This window comes from Coloeus monedula (genome assembly GCF_965178545.1).
Source record: "Coloeus monedula genome assembly, chromosome: 1".
NCBI lineage: Eukaryota > Metazoa > Chordata > Aves > Passeriformes > Corvidae > Coloeus > Coloeus monedula.
This window is the reverse complement of record NC_138781.1, coordinates 67136438-67157036: the sequence shown is the minus strand read 5'-3', so window position 1 is coordinate 67157036 and position 20599 is coordinate 67136438. Positions and strand designations below refer to the sequence as shown.

Sequence of the window (20599 nt, the reverse complement as noted above, 5' to 3'; positions counted from 1 at the left end):
TTCTGAGATTGATACTTCTAGTGCTTTTTGGTCTCAGTTTTGGAGGGAGGGGGGAAATTGGTTCATTTTCCAACATTTTTAAAGTACTGACATGTTCTCTTCTCCCCTCTTTCCTTCACTTCTCCGCTTGGCCAGAGAGTGGCCGAAGTTTCAGACCATTGGTGGTACTCCATGCTCATACTCCCTCCTTTGCTGAAAGACAGTGTGGCAGCTCCCTTTCTAGCTGCATATTATCCAGACTGCGTGGGCATGAGTCCATCCTGTACCAGCACTAATCGGTTACCTGGTGAATCCAACCTTGTGAAGTTAGAGCACTTAAAGAGCGTGCCTAATGTGACTGGTAAGGGCCATCTGCAGGGCTCTGTTGCTTAAAAAGGTGTGATAAATTTTGCCTTATAACCGAGTTTATAAGGCACATAAATCCTCCTGATTCATAACACTGGTTCTGTTCTCAGCACTAATACACAGTCTCTGTGTGACTGCCTCTGTAGTTTGGTGCCATTTGCTTGTTTGTAAGATAAAGGTAATATATTTCTTACGGCTTTTCTTTAGGGAGTAAGCACAGACTGCAGAGGCTTTCTGTGTACCACTGTCATTTGTGTATAGAAATGGGAAATTACCATGTAGGTACTTAGACTGTTTGCATTCTTAAGGAAATGAAGATTTATCAAAAAACCCCAGGATTCTACTAGTTTTGATATTGTGGATCTTTGGGGCTTTGAAGAAAAGAATTTGATTTCTTAAGGCACTCAGATTCTGTTTAGGTTATATTTTTTTGCTAGTGACAGCCTGGGAGTGCAGATCTGCAGAATAGGTCAGGTATAGAAAAGGTAATTCAGGATTGTCATACTGACCTCTCAGAGAGTGCTTTGATGAAATTTCAGCTTCTGTGTTTTCTTAGCAGGCTTTGTTCTCCTTAGGTGCTGAAAATAAATCTGTTCATGTGTTCAACAGATGTTATAGCTGCTTAACAGAAAACTTCATTACACAGAGCTACCAATACTGAACATGGAAGATGACTACTTTTAATTATTACCCCCTCTGGGCAGTATAGGGAGTTGAAGAAGAAAGGAGTTCAGAGTACTGCCTGAGTCTGTACAGTGATGCTAGTCCTCAAGACTTGAATTTAGATTCTACTCCTTGCTGGAATCCTGATGGCATTGAAGTGCCATGAAACATTACCGATTCTTTGACAAAAATTCAGCTCTGATAGGTCCAAGGTATACTCATCAGGCAGCAGGACAATAATTAATGCAAGCCTAGGGGACAGGAAAGAGGGATAGCCATATAAATGGAATCATTCTGGAGGTGCCTAGAGGCTGGAAAGCTTCCTTACTTGTTATCTGTGTGAGGTCAGTGGATCGCTTTAGAGGGAGAGGGATGTGATATGATGGAGTATGATTAATTCCTGGTGTGTCTTTATTCAGTTGCAGGCATGAACAAGTATTTTCAGCCTTTTTACCAGCCCAATGAATGTGGGAAAGCACTTTGTGTGAGGCCAGATGTCATGGAACTGGATGAGCTCTATGAGTTCCCAGAATATTCACGAGACCCTACCATGTACCTGGCGTTGAGAAACTTGATTTTGGCTTTGTGGTACACAAACTGCAAGGTAAGAGATGCTGATAGTTAATTTGCTTGTTTAAAAATAATAGCAGCTGTTCTGGGATGTGGACTCACTTCCTGGATGACTCCTTATGCACCAGAAAAATTGCTCCCATGCTTTTGGAAATCCATTCTAAGATTGACTGGGTTTTGGGGAGTTTGTTGGGGTTGAGAGTTTTTGGTTTGGTTTGGTTTTTCTTTTTTTAGATTTAATGCATAGGAGCTTTTTCTGCAGTAAACATCAAAAGTTTTTAAATTATTAAAACTCTACACTGCCTACCCAGCTATTAACTTTTAAAAGGGATGCTTGAACACATCTAAACAGTGTTTTGTGGATGCTTTATGATTTTTTTTTTTTTTTTACCTGATTGTTGGACTGGGAAGTGATTGTCCTTTTACTTAGGTTAACCCTATGGCACTGCCTTTGATAGAACTGCTGAAGTTTCACATACCAAAGCTTTCTGATATGGATGTCTGCATTATGTGGAGGTTTTGGATATTAATCTCTTTTTCCCTTAGAAGGCAATTTTGGAATGGATTTTACTGGAATACCATTGTGAGCATTGCCACTATGTAGATTAATTTTGCAAACAGGAATCCATTTCAATACCATTCCTGTAGTAATGGAACACACCATGAAGTTTGTGAAAGTCTCTCGTAGACTCATTTGGTTTTATTCCATGTTAATCTTCCTTAATAAATGTTACCATACTGTGTAAAGCTAGCTAACAAGAATTTTCCACAAAAACTCTTTTAAAATGCTCTCAGAAGGCTGAGTCATGATTTTTTGCCATTTGGTCTACAGTTTAAATATGATGTAAACATATGAAAAAAAGGAATATTAGAAAATCAACAGTTTCTATTCTTTCTTTGTCCTTTGCAGGAGGCTCTTACCCCTCAAAAATGTATCCATCATATCATTGTTCGGGGGCTTGTGCGGATTCGCTGTGTACAGGAAATGGAGAGGATCCTGTATTTTATGACAAGGAAAGGGCTAATTAATACAGGGATTTTGTCAGTCAGTCCTGACCAGTACCTTCTTCCTAAGGAATACCACAATGTAAGTTGCTGTAGTAATCCCTACATTGTTAGTGCTATAAAACTACATGGTCCCTACAATAATTATTTTGGTTCTGGATTTTTTTTTTCTCATTTACATAAATGGATGGAATGATAGATAAAATTACATCTAAAAGCTAACATGTGGCAAGTTTTTCACATTGTTGTCATATGCCTTCAATGGGTATGGAAACAACATCAATTAGACTCCTTCCAAAAAAGATTTTTTCCCACTAGAATATATGGAATTAATTCTCATGGATTTGTGCTTCCCATGTGCTGTTCAGATGGATGGGACCTCTGTGAAAAATACACACGTTCTGTGGTTTACTCCTATAATACACCTCTGCTTCCATAGTGAGGAAACTGCTATTCCATGTTGGTTTGCAAGACCTGTGATTAAAAGGGAGCATGTTTATGACTAGCAAGTTGTTAGATAGCACCCAAAACTTACTAATGTGTTCTCTAAGAGAATACCTCCTAGAAATTGTAAGTCATGTTTGGAAAGTGTATTTGTAGATGTTTTTAATTTATAAAATAGTTCTTACTGATCAACCCAACCTGTGATTGAAATCTTTACAAGGTATGTATGTTTCTTGTCTGATAAATTCAGTTAGATTCTGACTTTTGTTACTGATAACTTAAGTAAGCTCTTTCTGTGACAAGAAACTGAGGCATCTTCTTTTGAAGTCCTTAAAAACTTAAACTATTTTCAAAGCTACCACTGATCTTGTTTCTATATTAAATGCACTGTCATCTTTAAAAATTATCACAGATTACTTTAGAGGGCAAGAAAACCTAGACTTCTGAAACTTACAGACATTTTTACCTTTTGCAAAAAGAAAAATGAGAGTGAAATGATAATTTCTGTTTTATTTCTAACTATTTTTATTAAATATTTTAATATTTTTTAGAAATCTGTCATTATTGTTGGGGCTGGTTCAGCAGGATTAGCAGCGGCCCGACAACTGCACAACTTTGGAATTAAGGTAAGAAGCTTTAGAGTACATTACTTAAAAAAATCAGACTTCCCCTGCTTTGAAAAGTGTTGTTCATCAAAAAGAAAAAGCCACCATTCTTGTTTCAAACATGTATGTGTAGTACATCCTAATTAATTTGTAAATCTGGGGTTTTACTGAGTAAATCTGCTGTTTAAAAGCAGTGTTTGTTTGTATCTAAAATTAAACAAAGCATGCAGCATATATTTTCTATAGACACTGCACCCAGATCATTGTGTGTAATAGCCTCTAGCATGCATTAAACTCCAATTTTGAGATTTCCTAAATAAATCTTCAGCTTTTTAAAAAAGAAAGCTTATTTTTGTTTCTAAAGTAACAGTTATATTTGTATATATAGATCCCAAAGTGTAACCTTTGAAAGATGATTTAAATGCATAAATAAACTACAAATGATCCAGAAATGAAAAGAAAGTGTTAAGATTGTTAACATTGCTGGATTGCTCAGGGATTTTTTTGTGTTTTGTCATCTCCTTTGCTCTGGAGATGAACAGATGTGCTTAATAGAATTTTATCTTACAATTTACTAAGCTGCATTTTGCCACAGGTCTTTGTCTTAGAAGCTAAAGACAGAATTGGTGGCCGAGTGTGGGATGATAAGACATTCACAGGTGTCACTGTTGGAAGAGGTGCACAGATCGTCAATGGATGTGTCAACAACCCAATGGCACTAATGTGTGAGCAAGTGGGTTCCTGCAGTGGTCATGATTATCACTAGTCAAAAACTGTTGTTAAAGCCAGGCTCAGATGGCTGGGTAAGGGTGGGAGTCCTTTTCTTGTGACATGATTAAAATCCTGTTCTGCATTGTAAGTAAATTCCATGTTGCTATTATATATTTGATAACAGTTGGGAACAGAGGAGAGCTGTAGAATGGTTTCAGGCATATTATGTAAAGAAAAACAAGGTGGCTCCAGCTTCAGAACCAGAAGAAACCACTGTTTTCCTCTTTTCTAGAGACAGTAACATAAAAGGTCCCCAGAAGACTTCTTTAGGGCTGAGAAAGGCTTTACTGTGGGAGGCTACTGCTTCTGTGATGGATTTGCCTTTGCTGCCTCTCAGTATTTCTAGTTAAATTTTGCACAAGCTAAGATTAACATTTCTAGTTTTTTTAGTTGTTAGATTTCTAACAACTAAATTGCTACTGATGCAAACATGCTGTGGTTCAATTTCTGTAAAAATTCTTGTTACTTGCTGGTTTAGTTTAGGTTTTTTTTGAGGTAGGGATCTGAATTTCTCCAAGTGGAACCTGAGTGTGGATTTTGCTCAGACACACATGTAAATCCAGCCCATGCCATTTAATTGTTTAGTATAGTGCCATTAAGAAATTCTAGGTTTTTTTATCTAGGTGTTTTTAAAAGTCATGTTTTATTTATGAGAAGGGGAACAATGACTTCTGGATACACTTCAGATACTCATCCCTTTGTGGCCATTTAATGTAAATTTTCATTGAAAGTACAACTGTGTCTTAAGATCTGCAGTGGTGACCAACAGCCTAGAGAGATGTGAGGATATGTGAAAAACACTGGAGCATGCCCTAAGTAAAAAGGCCCTAGGAAGAAATTAGCACTATGTTTGTGCTATTTTCTCTGGATTAACTCTGTAGAACACAAAACCATCTTTATTTAAATTGAGCTCTGTTGTGTTTTTGATGCAGGTTGGACAAGCAAAGCAAGGTACTAGGTTTAATTTCAAATACTTTGTTTGGTTGTTAATAACATTTATGGTAACTGGGAAACAATATCCTGTCAATTCCTGAGTTCAGGGAACTGTTTGGGCCTCAGACACCAGAAAGTTGTATAAAGTAACTGATTTTAATTGTGACTTAGAAAATGAATTGAAGTGGAAATAAAGGAGACTGGTTCATCATGTTTGATTACCACACTCTCTATTTCTGTACTAGCCCTTGCCTGACAGGAAAGTTGCAGAGGAGGTTTCTTTGAATCCTCAGTAAAGGAAAGGACAGAAAAGTGGGAAAAAACTAATTTGTGGACAATTAACAGATAGAAGGATTGTTGGTATTCCAGTTTGAAGAGAACAAGAGTTACTCTGACTAAAGTCGTTGATGTTTTTAAAATGGTATCACTTAAATCTGAGGCATTTACCACCTTATGTTAAGTAACTTTGAGCAGGCTGAGTGCTGTAGATTTTTCATACTTAAAAGCAATAAAATGTCTTTTTCTTAAGCTTGGCATAAAAATGCACAAACTAGGGGAGAAATGTGACTTGATCCAGGAAGGTGGAAGGATAACAGATCCCACTATTGATAAACGTATGGACTTTCATTTCAATGCCATCCTAGATGTCGTCTCTGAGTGGAGAAAAGATAAAACCCAACATCAAGATGTTCCTCTTGGTGGTAAGTGAGAGATTTATTGCAAAGTGAAGATGTTGGCTATGTTCATAAGGTTCTATATTAAATTGGCTCTTACATCAGACATTTTTTAAAGTGTATGGCTGTCCATCTGACCTTAAATCCAATAGGTATTTCTGATATTCTGTCTTGTTTTCATGAGGTAGCTTTTTTCAGTATAGCTAGTGTCACTAGCAGCTCAAAAGACTTGCATCTGGCTGAAGCAGGCCATAGCTAGCCTTAGCCTTACACTTTTTGACTAACCTGCCTACAAATGCCTGATCAAAGCCGCCTGCTGGCAAGAACAGTCCCGTCTCCATTGGTAACGCCTCCCACCACAGTTACAGCTTGTAAACTCAACAGCAAAAAATAAATTTGCTCAGAAATGTCTGCCTCCCAAATCTCTTTAGCATGGATTCTGTAAGACAGAATTAACAACTCCTACGTTCTTCAGTGAACCCTAGATCAAATTTCTCAGTTCTTTGATTTTTGTAAAAATTAATCAGGATTTATTTGCAAGGATTCTCCATTATCTTAAAGTGTATTTTACCTGAAATATCTTCAACTGTATATTGATGATAGCTAAACAATTAATTTCTCTCCTGTCTCAGTCAGAAACCTGTGAGTAAACAACAAAGTTGTACTCTATCACTGGAAAGATCTTGTGGTTTTTTTTTTTTCCTGTGAGAAGAAAAACATCTTGGTACAAACTAGCACTAAGCTTGAATATCTTGTGATCCAGGGAACAGCATGTTGAAATGCAGTAGGACTTCTGACAAACTGTGATATATTCTAATTTTAAATGTGTTCTTTCACAGAAAAAATACAAGAGATCTATAAAGCCTTTATTCAGGAGTCTGGTATCCAGTTCAGTGAGCTGGAAGAAAAAGTACTACAGTTCCATCTCAGTAATTTGGAGTATGCCTGTGGCAGCAATCTCTCTCAGGTGAGTTTTGACAGCTGTGTTCTGAAGTGATTGAGCTCCACAGAAGATAGGGTTAGAAGTAACCTTGAGAAATCACCTGATCCATTCTATGGCCCTAGAGGAAGAATCAGCTATCCTGACTATTCCTACACCCCTGACCTGTTCTTTGCAAGCACTGAGACACTGACTCCAACACTGCCTTATTTAATCTGATGGGAGTTCCTGATGCATTTCCAGTGAGATGCTCTTTAAGCAGAAGTTGAGTAGATGGTTAGAAGGGAGCAGGGCATCTTGCTGAGATGCTGGGTGAGAGTTAACTCCTCCTCAGATGTTGGGTGTGACTTCTGCTTCTCAGTTCTGTTTAAGAACTGAGGTATTTCTCTACCCCGCTATGTGTCTTGAGAATAAATGCATTTAACTTCTGAAGTGTTCTAAACCCCTGATGGTGAGGCCCAGTTCACCACTCTTGGCTACCTCATACTTGGCTGCCATCAAGACTTCAGTTTTAACCAAGCAGCTCCAGGAAATACCAAAGTATCATATTATTGGCAGTGCATTATTTACTCAGTCCTGTTGCTACATTTAAAGACATTTAGTGTCAACTGTACTCAGCAGTGGGACAGCTGACTGATACATGCAGATGTACAAATCTGAACTGAGAAGTGCACAAGAACGTAACAAAAATCTGCAAGACAATGCTATACCAGAGCAGTCACTGGAAAATATTTTGATAGGTCAAGTTTTCATACTCCACAAGCACCCAGGGGAATTAAGAAAGATGCAAAAATCTACCTTACCTTCAATTTTAGAATCAAAATACGATTGATTTTATGCAACTGCAGTGATAGGAATTGGCATCTGAATAGTAGTTTGAGAATTGTTTCAGATTTTTCACTGCTAAGTGGTAATTGCTTAGTGTAAATACCACTGTTTTATTAACTGTAAAGTTGCAGGGGTTGGGGGACAAGGTCAGTGAAAGGTATCATGGAAAAACCTTACAAAGTGACAGAAAAATTCCATTGAGTTGGGGCTTTTTTCGTATCTCATTTTCCCCTTTATGTTGGGAAATAAGGTATTTCCATTTTTATATGAAGTCCTAAGGCTGTAAAATCTGATCATTTTGCTAGATGTGGACAACTGAAATAAATACACTGCAATTCACCTGGATTTTTGTATTACTTGCCTTGTTTTCTCTCCTAAGCAGAACCATAAATTCCCTGCTAGTGACAAAGCCATATTAAGACTTTTCTTAATCCAGCAATTGATATATTATATACTAGCACTAGGTAAATAAGAATTTTGATTTTGTCAGCATTGCCATAAATTCTGGTAATAACACTTTTTCCAGTTGCAAAGGGGGCTAGGGTGGCTTCTTCTAAGCTGTGGAACTTTTCATAGGACCCATGTCCCATCACCAGTAGAAACAGGCAATTATGTTCTGTCCACAGGTATCTGCACGCTCATGGGACCACAATGAATTTTTTGCCCAGTTTGCTGGAGATCACACTCTTCTAACTGTGGGATATTCCACTGTGATTGATAAGTTGGCAGAAGGGCTGGATATCCGGCTGAATTTCCCAGTGAGTCTGGAAAATGTTGATGCACTGCCTGTCTTGGATTGCTTTGAAACATCCAGTCATATATTTGTATTCTTTCGGACCAGGCAAATCTGTGCCTGTGGTTGTTTCAATTTTTCTTTAAAAAAACCAAAGAGGACAATTTATGATATGATGATTTTATATATTTAGAATCACGATGATTTTTCTTTTTCAGCTTCATGGAGGCTATTTTTCATCTTTCAGGATTTCTCTGAAAATTGGTGTTATCACTTTCTAGTTTGGTGACCAGTGCTGTATTAGCTGTTCTTGCTGGAATTTGCATTGCATATGTACATTTTGTAGTACAGCCTTTCAATGTCTTTCAATAGGTACAGAGTATTGACTATTCTGGTGAAGAAGTGCAGGTCACTACTACAGATGGAACAGTGTGGACAACACAGAAGGTACCAAGTATGCTTCAAGACTAAGAATTTCAGAGAACACACAGTACTTCTTGTCTTTTCTTTCTCTCAGAAGGCAATTTAGTCCAATTTCTCCCCATTCAAAGATGAATACTCATGTATTTTAGTGGTCTGTATTTGGGTGTCCTAGAGCCTAATTTTTTGTGAGGATGCTTGAGATTTGAGTATGAGTTGATTTGAAGAACTAAGGACTATAAAGGGTAGTACTAAAAATGTGAAGCAAATAGATTTTTATCTGGTCTTTGAAATGACACTTATGTTACCTGGTTCCATTCCCTGCTCAGCTTTACCCCATTTAGCATGTGTATCTGCCCTGTTAAAATTTCAGACTTTGACAATCCCTATTTCTCAGTCTCTCTTATTCCCTGTATCCCCACCTTCTTCTTGCTGAGTAATTTAGCTTTTAGTAATTTTTAAAATTATATATCAACTTGATAAAGATTGGAGTGACATCAACAGTGTTACTGAGTATTTTAAAGAGAAGGAATCTCTGATTAAAACCAAACCACTGACCAACTATCTATCTCTCCTTTCAAACAGTTTTGTTAATCTGAGAACTATTGACTACCAGTTACTGGAAGTATTGGTATCATGGTTAGCCACTGGGATACAAGCAGTTCAACAGACTATGACTTAAAATCAGTGAACTGTTGGATCTGTTCTCACGTGAATGTTAGGCATGTGTTTCCCATTAATGGGAACTAAAACCAGAAATCTAGAAATGTCTGGTGTGTTATTATGCTCCATCCTACAAGAATAATCCAAGACAGTTAGGAGGATGCTATGAGGCTTAAGTGCTGTATTCAGGTTTTGGTACTGTTGTGATTGTAGCTGTTTCTTTCAGGTATTAGTGACTGTACCACTGGCCCTTCTTCAGAAAAATGCCATTCAGTTTAATCCTCCACTGTCAGAAAAAAAAATTAAAGCCATTAATAGTTTGGGAGCAGGAGTCATTGAGAAAGTAAGTGATTTCATACTATCTTTAATTTTCTTTTCATAGAAACACTGGCTGTTTTGTCCCTGCTGCTTTTGCAGTGTATTTCTTAGGATTTATGATGCATTTCATTTTATTTGTATACAGTAGCCCAGGAGAGCAAAATGTTATCAGGGATCACATGTATTTCTGCTTCTTAGATTTTACAACTTAATGGCATTTTTAAAGAAACTGTTTGCAGAAGAATTTCATAGCTTAGACATTTTGTGCCTAATTTTGATCAAGGCTTCATGATGCTCTTGAATCTTTCAGAATTTCAATAATGTGTTTATTTCAGGTCATTTTAACCTAGTAAATTCATAAACTATTTGCAAAGAATACTGAAAGTTGTGTATTTGACCAGTGTAAAATCTCCTACCCTTTCCCAATACAAAAACACAGCCTCTCCTGAAAAGCTCCCTAGTAAGATGTGTGCTTAGAAGAAAACAGTAACAAAGTAATGCCAGAAACAGCATTATAGCACTGTTGAAATTAAAAGACAAGATTAAGAAACTCCAAATACAGGATGCAGATTGTTTATGTTATACATTAGGTTTGCAAAAAAAAATCTGCTGAATTTCTTGAGCATTTTACACAATTGCTTCCATTGTGGATTTGATATTCTGTGCGTTTGAAATTTGAGATCAGCATTTTTTTTTTTCTTTGCCTGTCCACCTTGAAGGACAGGTCCATATATTCTCTGTTGGGACCTACTGATAGGAAGAGCTGTGTGTCTAAATGAGTGGTAACAGGAAAATGTATTAGAAGAACATATACCATATCCTGTTACGAGTTTTGTGGTATGAAATGCTTAAATTCCATTCTTCTATATCTTTCTAGATTGCCTTGCAGTTTCCATATAGATTTTGGGACAGTAAAATTCAAGGGGCTGATTTTTTTGGTCATGTTCCACCCAATTCCAGCCAACGTGGGCTCTTTAGTGTCTTCTATGACATGGATCCAGAGGTATGATATATACCCAACTGTATTTTTTCTTGGCCCTTCACAAATTCAGTTTGAAATCTAGGTGCAGTAATTACTCAACAACAAATTTTTTCTTCTTCCCTGCCCCCTGCTCTTCCCCCCTCCCCCCCATCTGCAACTATTAAAAGCAGTGGAAGCAGCGTCATTTACCAAGAAAAACCTGATCAATATTTTGTTGTAATAAATGGGAATGTTTTCCACTGTTTGGATACAGAATAATATACAAACAAGTACATTCTCTATATCTACTGAAAAAAAGGCTGTAATACCTTACTATTGAACTACTAATGTGGGAAAAAGGCTACTAGTCACTTCCAGTGTAGGGCTTCTGTTCCCTTATTAAATCCACTAAAAATCCCGTTGAAAAGACCAACTACTAACTTACTAACGCTCACTGGCTTGCAGTAGTCTGAATATCTATGTGGAATAGCAGAAGAAAAGACAAGCACCAAGTTCTGCATGAAACTGAGACCTGTAGGGTCAGTCTCATACTCATGAATTTCAAAGCAGATTCAAACCAGTGGACTCATATCATGTTTCTCTTCCCTGCCAGTTCCAGGCAGACACGTGACACATTTGTATTATACCTCTTCATACTTTTGCAACAACTGCTGCCTTCTATTTGGCAGCAGTTAAAAAGCCATTTTGTGACTTGATGTCTTACTCCAAAAGGAAACCATCCTGTGATGTTTGTGCTCTGTTACTGCCTGATCTGTACCTGTATACAACTTTGAGTTGAGTTGTGTCCAGTACTCTTAAGCTCATGCTGCAAGAGGCTCAGTGTGCTGGTGCTGTCCAGAGACCCTACACATAATTCTTAATTTGCTTGACAGCTATTCTCTGCTAGTTTTCAAATTCAGTAACAGAAGAATTACTGCCTTACATAAACAAGAGAGGCAGAGTTCTGTAAAGGCACTGAGAACCTGTGTGTTCTTCCCTACTCACCACTTCACCTTTAAAACTTCTGCATGGTAGCAAATGTCTTGAAGTGGAAGAAAATACCAGTAGAAGTGATCTTTCATTTCTTGGTCCAAAATCTGCTGGTAAGAACCTAGTATTGGTCTAATCAAAAACATATCTAACTAGTATTTAAATAGACTCTCTCTGTCACCACATTTTGAAAATGGAGTACAGCTGAGGTGGAAGTTTGGCACAGAACTGAAGCTTCAGAGGGTGCACAAAGAATAACACTAACAATGTAATTTTTTTTTTTTTTTGGTACAGCCTTTAAGCAGGTAGATAGGAAGTTTTCAGTAAATTCAGCAAGTTGTAAAAGGGGCTGACTGTAACAGATCTGTGAACAAGACATCAGAAGATGTAGTAATTTGAGCATAAATACTGTAGAATATGCACCCTTTATTGCAAGGAATCAAACCCACTTTTCTATAGAACAAGAGTTGCTTTGCAGCTCAAAATATCTTTGCAATACCAATTAAGAGAGACTTTTTATGAAATACTTAATAAGGTCCTGTTTTTAGGGCAAAGAAAGCATTTTAATGTCAGTGGTCACTGGAGATGCTGTGACAACCATTAAGAATTTAGATGATCAACAAGTACTGCAACAGTGTATGACTGTACTCCGAGAGCTGTTTAAGGAGCAGGTAAGAGAAGCCTCTTTTATTAAGAGATGAATTAACTTGTCACCAGAATAAAGCTTTCAAATGTAGTACTTCATGATGTATAGGCAAACCTTTGACATTTAAAACTACTTTTCTTGTCAGTTTCAGGGAATAGGTTTTCTTTGAGACATACTAAAATCACAATTTTTGATCTCTTGTGTGAAAAATGTATATTGAAAGATGTCTCAGAAGGACAGTAGTAATTAACTGGAAGATACAAATGAACTATCATCCTTCAAAGTGCTTTTAAAAAGCAAAATTGATTAAAATCAGTACTTTAGGCACGTAACACAAAACAGACTTTTTACTTGGCTATAATTTTTTTTCTATCATGACCACTTCTAATACATGATAAGATCTTTCAGCTAGGCGAATTTGGTTGCTTTCTGCCTTCTCCCCTCCAAAGGCAACTGAAATTACAACACCCCAAAACAATCCAATCGAATCAGTTTCTCTTCTACTAACAACCCTTTCTCAGCTGTCTTGGGATGGAGGTACAGGCAAAATGATCTAGCAAAGGCCCTATATCCCAAATGTAAAAAAAACCCACTAGATAAAAATTTCTACCTGTTTTCCTTCCCCCAGGTCATCATTAGGATAAAAACTGGAAATCAGAGAAATCTGGGGCAAGCAGAACACTAGCACTCAGCAATGTTACTTGCATTCCATTCTAGAGACAATAATGCCTCAATTAATTTACTTAGAGCAGTTAGATCCCCAGGAATGACTGTGTTAATAATGTTCAGGGGTGATCTCTCAAGTTTTACTGAAGGTTCAAATGTTAGGATTAATGATCTTGGAAGAACTTCAGTATCTGAAGACTCAACTATTCCTAGAAACATACCTTTGGCAATGGCTTTATTGTTACTAGAATGACATGCAGTGGAAGTTCACATACTTGTATTTTGATCTTATGAAAATGTAGCAAATGGGTCTTTGGTTTCAGTGCCACTCTGGTCCAAAAGAGTGATTGTCATGGCTATCTCCATAGTTAACAGCAGCCGTGAACTTCAGTCACTTGAGGACGATGCAGCAGGATTTTCAAAGACAAGCTGGCTTCAGGGGTGTACCAGAGCTGCTTCTGGGACATTCATACAACTTGTCATACTTGGCTGGTCCTTGTCTTGATTGCTTGAGCTTGAGTCTCTCATGTGCTGCCTGAATGGGTCTATTTGTCAATAACAGACACTGTGCAAGAGGCAACCAGAGCTGCTTCTGTTTACTTGTCATGAGCTCCTCCAGAGTAAGACACAGCTGTAGCTGACTAACCCTTCATTCAAGTGTAATTCAGGCTCTCTTTGGTAAAAACCTGTGGAATTTGCTGCAACGTGACAAAGAATACACAGTATTACTGTCATGGCTCAGCCAGACCCTGACTTCCTGGTTTTTGTTTTCTCCCTGAACCTAGTTTACAAGACAGCTCATTTTCTGATAGATAAGTAATTTTATTTCTCCATTGGAATAAAAGTATCTCCAAAATGAAAACTGAATTTTGAGATTTAAGAAGCTAGATGTAGCAAGCATTATGCCTAACCAATACAAAAATTGCTTACTTATACATACAAACATGTTGAACAGTATCAGTATTGTATTTGTTTACAAGAGTATGCATATATGTATTTTGAGGGGAATTTTCTTTCTCGTGTACTTTTAGGTGTATTACAATATGCAGATTTGTTGAATTCAGAATAGTGTAGCTGTGATGTTTCAGGCATCAGGCGAGTCTAGCAAACAGAATTATCTTTGTGGTTAGTACTATAATAAAGAAATAGGAATTTAATTCTGGAATGCGACCTTAATCTGTATCTTAATAATACAAAATACTCTAAAGATTACAAGAAACCATTTGAGAAAAAGCTGTGCAATTCTGAACTTCTCTTTGCAGTGTTTAACTCCTATTTTGATTTTGCAGGAGGTTCCTGACCCAGTGAAGTTTTTTGTTACTCGATGGAGCAACGACCCTTGGCTGCAGATGGCGTACAGTTTTGTGAAAACAGGGGGCAGCGGTGAAGCTTACGACATCATAGCTGAAGACATACAAGGAAAAGTTTTTTTTGCTGGTGAGGTAAGTATCTTTGTTACTGTTGATTAAGGTTACTGGGAGCAGTTTCTTATGGAAGATCGTCTCTTGCTAAGCAACACCATTAACCTAGAGGTAGTGTATAAATATTCTGTTATGTAAAGATGCTGATGATTCTTGATGCAGAACCCTCTCTATTCATATTATTACTGGGCATGGGAAGTCTGCCAAATACTTCAGGTCAGGAGTAAAATGCATTTTTAGTCAAATTTTCTTTCTGTTACTCCACTTGTGGGTAACATAACAAATGCACCATGATGGTGTAGGTGCACTCTGTACTGGAGCAGAACTTAACCTGCCCCACTAAAGTGCAGATAGCAGAACAGACTGCTACTTCTGTAGCTGACTTGCTTGCAAATTTTGATGTTCCTAAAAATCTCAAGTATTTCCTTTGATGCTCTAAGGAGTTTTCCACAGCTTTTAAAAATGTAGGTATATGCTTAAGGAAAACAAAACTGATCTTGTAAACTAAAATTCTATGCCATTGGTTTTAGAAACAATTGACTTTTTTTTTCTTTTTTTTTTTTTTTTAAATGCAGGCCACAAATAGGCACTTTCCCCAGACCGTTACAGGAGCTTACTTGAGTGGGGTTCGAGAAGCAAGCAAGATAGCAGCATTTTAAGTACCTACATTTTGTGTTTATAGATATATTTTTAATTGATTTCTGTGGGTAAAACAATCTTCAAGTTTCCTATTGCTGCCTTTTTCCTATGTGGTACTTGAATAGTATATGGTACCTGAAGATAAAATCTTCACCTTCCTTTTCCTCTTTCTCCCCCACCCTATTTTAAGCCCTGATAATACATATTGTTGGGGGCTTTTTTCCAGCTAAGGTATTACTAGCAGGGGTGACATTGGAATCACTGGCCACAGCTTAACTAAGAGAACTTTTGTCAACAGTCCTCTTCTGTATGGCTCAAGTCATGCTATTGTGAACCTTCATTTCAGAAGGTCAGATTAAAACAATACTAAGTTAACATACAGCATTAAAAATGCTGGCAGTTAGTAACGATATGGGAATTTTCCACTAACTGTGCTTCTCAGGTTGATTATGCTCACAGGAGTTCAAACTGGCTTCCAAGAGCCTGAATAGCCTAGAAAAATTCTAGGATTAATATAGGAAGGAACTCAACTATCACTTTTCCCACTTGCAATCAATAACCTTTTCTATAATATTTTTTCATATTCTTAGCTTCCACTAAGTGGGCTTTGGAATATGAAGTTTGTTCCTTTAAATAAGAGAGCTGGAACAGTTTACAGTGCAATCATAGAAAGGTTATTGTAGCTAATCAAAACTTGAAAAATTAACTTTTACATTACTTTTAAAAACTTTGAAATATTATCTCTGCTACTTATTCAGAGAAATTCTTTTTACAATAATAGGCTAAGAGTTTAGATTTGCTCATTGCTTCTGTAGAAATAGGACAGCTTAAAAATACTACATTGCTATGATTATTTTGAAAACAAACTTACAGATTCATTTGGGCTGAGTAGAGGAAGTATCTGCTGATATGACTGTACAGTCAGGAGTGCAGGACTGTAAGTTCTTAATAGCTCATTCAACTTTTATATTAAAAAATAAATGAAGATGAATGAGGAAAAATATTAACACTCATGAAGGGCTGAAACAAGGTGGCTTGCACTTTGACTTGAAGTTTATTTTTTTTTTTTATTATGAAAGTATTATTAAAAACAACTTGAGAGAGTAATTCAGTAAGGGCTAGACATCTATCTAGTAGCTTTTCCATGGGACAGGGAGGAAAAATATTTTTCAACAGAAATAAGAGAGATGCAACTGGGATATCTATTGTAATACTGTTCCACTATGTTGGTATTAATGAAAAAAAACTTAAATCCACCTTTAGATCTCTTCCCTCAAACCTTCTCTGTAACTTGGCTGCATAGATGTCAAGAATCTGAAATGAACTTAAGCACTTAACTCTATCCTGCCCCATTCTCATGTATAGGCTTTTCTCTTTTATTAATCCCTTCATTTAAGAATGACACAGCAAACATTTTTGAAAGCATTTATAGTGTTTATTTCCTTAAAGGTACATCCTTGGAAATAAACAAGAAAAATCATAGAATGTTGAGGGGTTGGAATGGACCTTAACAATTGTCTAGGCCCAACCCGCCCTGCCATGGGCAGGGACACCTCACACTAGACCAGGTCTCAAGGCCTTATCCAGCCTGGCTTTGAACACCACCAGGGTCCTACTGAATAAATGCAATTCTTCTTTTCAAATATGTAATATTTTGTTTTTAGAGTAGGTATGATATTGTTAAAAACCCTTTATTTAATCTCTAATTTACAAGTTGAAGATGTTTATATGACTAGATGTTTTTCAGATATATATTCTGTTCTGCTTCTTAATGCTGAGTTATATAGACTAATAGGAAGAGTGTAACTGTTCATAATTTTCCTCTACATAAATGCTGGTATGTACAGTTTTAAAGTATTTCCAATTATTAAATTGCAATTTAAAGGCCATAAGAAGCAAGACAAAGCCTTCTCATGATAAAAAATAATCAGGACCTCAAATTTTGCTTTTGGCAGTCATTTGCACTTTGTTTATTTCATATATTACAGGCCAACTTATGGCATAACTAGGAAAGATTGATAGCTATGTATGTTTGAGTTCCAAGTTTCTTCCCCTCTTTAACATATATGAAAAATTATTAGGAGAGGAGCTTCTGGTGGCGGGAAAAAAAGCTTATTACTACACACCCAAAACATACTCAATGGCTGCTTCAGATGACCTTGCTTAAAAACCTTCAGTTAGCATAGTAACATATACAAACATGTCACATGTCAGGTAGGAATGATCTGGAAAGTTTAGCTCAGCATCCATTTCGCCAGTCCAAAGTTTGTATGAACATGCTTGATGTAATTCTGTTATTTGTACTTGGGATTTTCAATTTACCTACAACTTTGCAGCTAGATAAAAGCTGTATTCTAGAGAAGAGAGATGGACATGAAGAAATACTATCACATTTGGCTTTAGATGATGCACACTTACAGCATTAGAAAAACTGATAACATGATAAATTTACCAATGGCCTAGTCTTTTAATTATTTGTATAATGTTTTGGTACCAGGGCACTTAAACTGTGTTGTGCTGCACTGAAGTTTGAGGAATAAATAAAATAAGTATGTTTCATTTTAATTTACGTTCACTTGAAATATGTAAGAACATCAGGCTGGTTCTGAGACTTCATTCTTTAATGTTGCCCAAAATTTTTTTAATATCTATGTTAAAATTTATTTCAAGCATGTATGTATTTTTTCTTTTGTGTTTAATTTATTCCCTCAAATAAAGAACTGGGGAATGTTTTCTTTTAGTAGGTTTGTCTAAATGTTATTAAAAAGATTGGAATGCAGAGCATGATCTGTTGTTACACTTCAGTTCTTCTGTGTGACTATGTTATGGCAGCAGAATAAAACTGCAAAGTATTCACAGGATGCCCCTGTTTTGGTTGGTTGGTTTTTTTCTTTAAATTTAACTAGTGGCTAAGCCTACTTTACTACATTTTATATTAAGATTTCATTTTAGTATATTCTTACAGCTAGACAGTTCCTCAGAAGTGCTGCTTTACAGCTTTCTCTGAGCTCTCAGTCCTAACTGTGGTATTCTTTGGGCAATACTGTAGTCACTGTCTTTTGCCTCCAAGTTTTAAAAAGCAATTCATAAGCTTGTGTTAGATTATTTTCCTTAGGCCAGAGGAAATTTAAGCTAGTGATAAGTGTTTAGAAGCATAACCCATAATTTTAAAATATCACCAACTAACCATTTAATGCTTTTCATGGAATAAGTGTAGTGTGAACACTATAAGCACCTGCAAGCCTGACTACTTACTCAAAACGTTTAAAATACAAACAATGACAAATTCTCATAACATTTATCTACATTGTTCTTTGTGAAAGGGAGGTCAGGTGTTAATTTAGTCTAAGTCTGACTGCAGCTGCCTTAAGAGAAAAATACTCTTAACTGCTTTGAAAGTTTATTTCACCCACATGTAGGTCTGAACCAGGTGAAAGCATTACTGTGGGCAAGGTTCACTGCTTTCCCCTGACCCTGTCATACTTGGTGAGCAGTTCAAAGTTCGTATCTTGAAGATTTGTTTTGTTCTCATTACACCTGATACTGCTTTTTAAAAATGCTAGCTTCATTCTAAGAAAAACAAGCTTTAAAACAGAAATGAAATAGTGATTAAATACTTTAAAATAGAAATGAAATACTGCTTTTTAACATAATGTACAAAGCAGCAGATTTCATCACACTACCCATAAAAATTACAATAATTCAAGAAAACAAGTATTGTTTTCCTTTCAGCCCAGCTGTCTAACAGATCAGAAATAAATGAAATAGTGCAATCTAGAGAACAAGGTCAAGTGAAAAGGCAGGGCGAGTTATGTGACACTGCCATCCTCTTACACTCAGAAACTCTGGAGCTCATCTGGTACCAAGGCTGCTACTTGGAACAGGGCCAACATGGAGCTGGGTGCTTGGGCCCCTGCCAGGCTGATGTCTGAACATCTCCACCCATGTTGATTCCACAGCTCCTCCAGGCCAAATTTCTGTGACCACCCTTCATGGTGAAGTTTCTTCCCCTAACAGCTGCAGTTTCTCTGGAGGCAGCTTGTGCCTGTCAGCTCCCATTCTCTCACTGTGCCAAGCAGAGCCTGGCCCTGCCTTCTTCATATGCTCCCATTTGGGAGCTGCAGACTGCAGGATGATCCCCCTTCATCCATCTCTTCCTCAGGCTGAACAAGCCCAGCTCTCTCTGCTTTCCCTCCTTCACCCTGTGCTCCAGCTCCCTCACCATCTTGGTGCCCTCTCCACTGCACTTGCTCCATGAAGCCCATGTTTGCCTTGCTCCAGGAAGGCCACAGCTGGACACTGCTGCCGAGGTACTGAACAGGGGTGACAATCACTCCCCTGAGCCGCTAGCTCCACGCTTGCTGCAAGAGGCCTGAGTCTTGTCAGTGTTCCTTATCTGAGGTGCCCACTGCTGAACAGCCTCAATGAGTTGTCTGCAAGAACCAGGCCCTCTCTGGCAAACGTGCTTGGGAAGACACCACTGCCCCCCACCTACACTGCTCAGTGGAGTTACTCTGTCCCAGAAGCAGAATGCTGCTTCTGCTTTTGTTAACCTTTATGAGATTCCTGTCAGCCAGTTTCTTCTGCAAGTCAAGAATAAACCTTTAGACCTGTAATTTCCAGCATCTTGCTTTAATAAATACTTCTGAATTCAAAAGCAGGAGACACATTTCTTTGCAGAAGGAAAACAACACGCTTGTCAGCATTCAAGATGTTTCTTTTCTCAGCAACTTGAATAGTGATTTTACTAAATTTCTTACTGCAAGTTTTCAGACAGTATTCTGGTATCTTACAGATTTTTCCACTCTTCTCCCTAAATAACAACCACCAGTAGTAATTTCAGGAATGTTTTCATCTAGTTCAGTTGAAGCTACTGGATTATAGTCAACTTTCTGATTTGGAAACAAGGAAGATTAGATCTGCCCAAGTGGTCATGGGCCACCCTCTCTCTGAAACAGCAGAAGAGCCAATAATAAACTTTACTGGAATCACCATGCTGACAGCCAGGGGTTTTATTTGTCCAGATTAAGCACTGGCCTCCAGAAGGGTTATTTTCAAGTACAGCTTGACAGTGGCTAATATAAACTCATACACTTGTATCTTGCTCTGTCATGTGCCTTATAACCGGATAACATAGAAAGAGCACAGATCCTATAAGCAGCCAGCTCAGGTCCAAGAAGGCTGTCAGTCTAGAACTTCTGGAAAAAAGTGGGATGGAATTCAGACCTATGTCTTTGTAATTTCATCTTGGTTAGACATGCCTGACCAGTATACCATGGGTTACCACATAACTCTAAAGGCAAGTAACCTCTTTTCACTCCAAATTGCTGATCTCCTTCCCCACCTAGCCCTCTCCATCTTCCT

At 37.5% G+C, this 20599-nt stretch overlaps 2 protein-coding genes across 4 annotated transcripts in view; one reads left to right on the top strand and one right to left on the bottom strand.

Annotated features, from left to right (window-relative positions):
* The window catches only part of KDM1B (lysine demethylase 1B), a 27480-nt gene extending 9461 nt beyond the window's left edge, over window positions 1–18019 (top strand). Inside the window, exons 9-22 of one of the 3 annotated variants that reach the window (XM_082289559.1) lie at window positions 136–340; window positions 1428–1612; window positions 2489–2665; window positions 3579–3653; window positions 4228–4365; window positions 5866–6037; window positions 6850–6977; window positions 8405–8536; window positions 8884–8958; window positions 9821–9937; window positions 10790–10915; window positions 12412–12534; window positions 14465–14617; window positions 15172–18019. In XM_082289559.1, the coding sequence (XP_082145685.1) occupies window positions 136–340; window positions 1428–1612; window positions 2489–2665; window positions 3579–3653; window positions 4228–4365; window positions 5866–6037; window positions 6850–6977; window positions 8405–8536; window positions 8884–8958; window positions 9821–9937; window positions 10790–10915; window positions 12412–12534; window positions 14465–14617; window positions 15172–15255 (1890 nt within the window). In that variant the 3' untranslated portion in view covers window positions 15256–18019. The remainder of the gene's footprint in view (window positions 1–135; window positions 341–1427; window positions 1613–2488; window positions 2666–3578; window positions 3654–4227; window positions 4366–5865; window positions 6038–6849; window positions 6978–8404; window positions 8537–8883; window positions 8959–9820; window positions 9938–10789; window positions 10916–12411; window positions 12535–14464; window positions 14618–15171) is intronic. The other 2 variants (XM_082289558.1, XM_082289557.1) reach the window with 2 other exon arrangements.
* Window positions 13698–20599, bottom strand: part of DEK (DEK proto-oncogene) — a 24070-nt gene continuing 17168 nt past the window's right edge. The window contains exon 12 of the transcript XR_014226767.1: window positions 13698–13873. The gene's annotated coding sequence lies outside the window, so the exon portion shown is untranslated. The remainder of the gene's footprint in view (window positions 13874–20599) is intronic.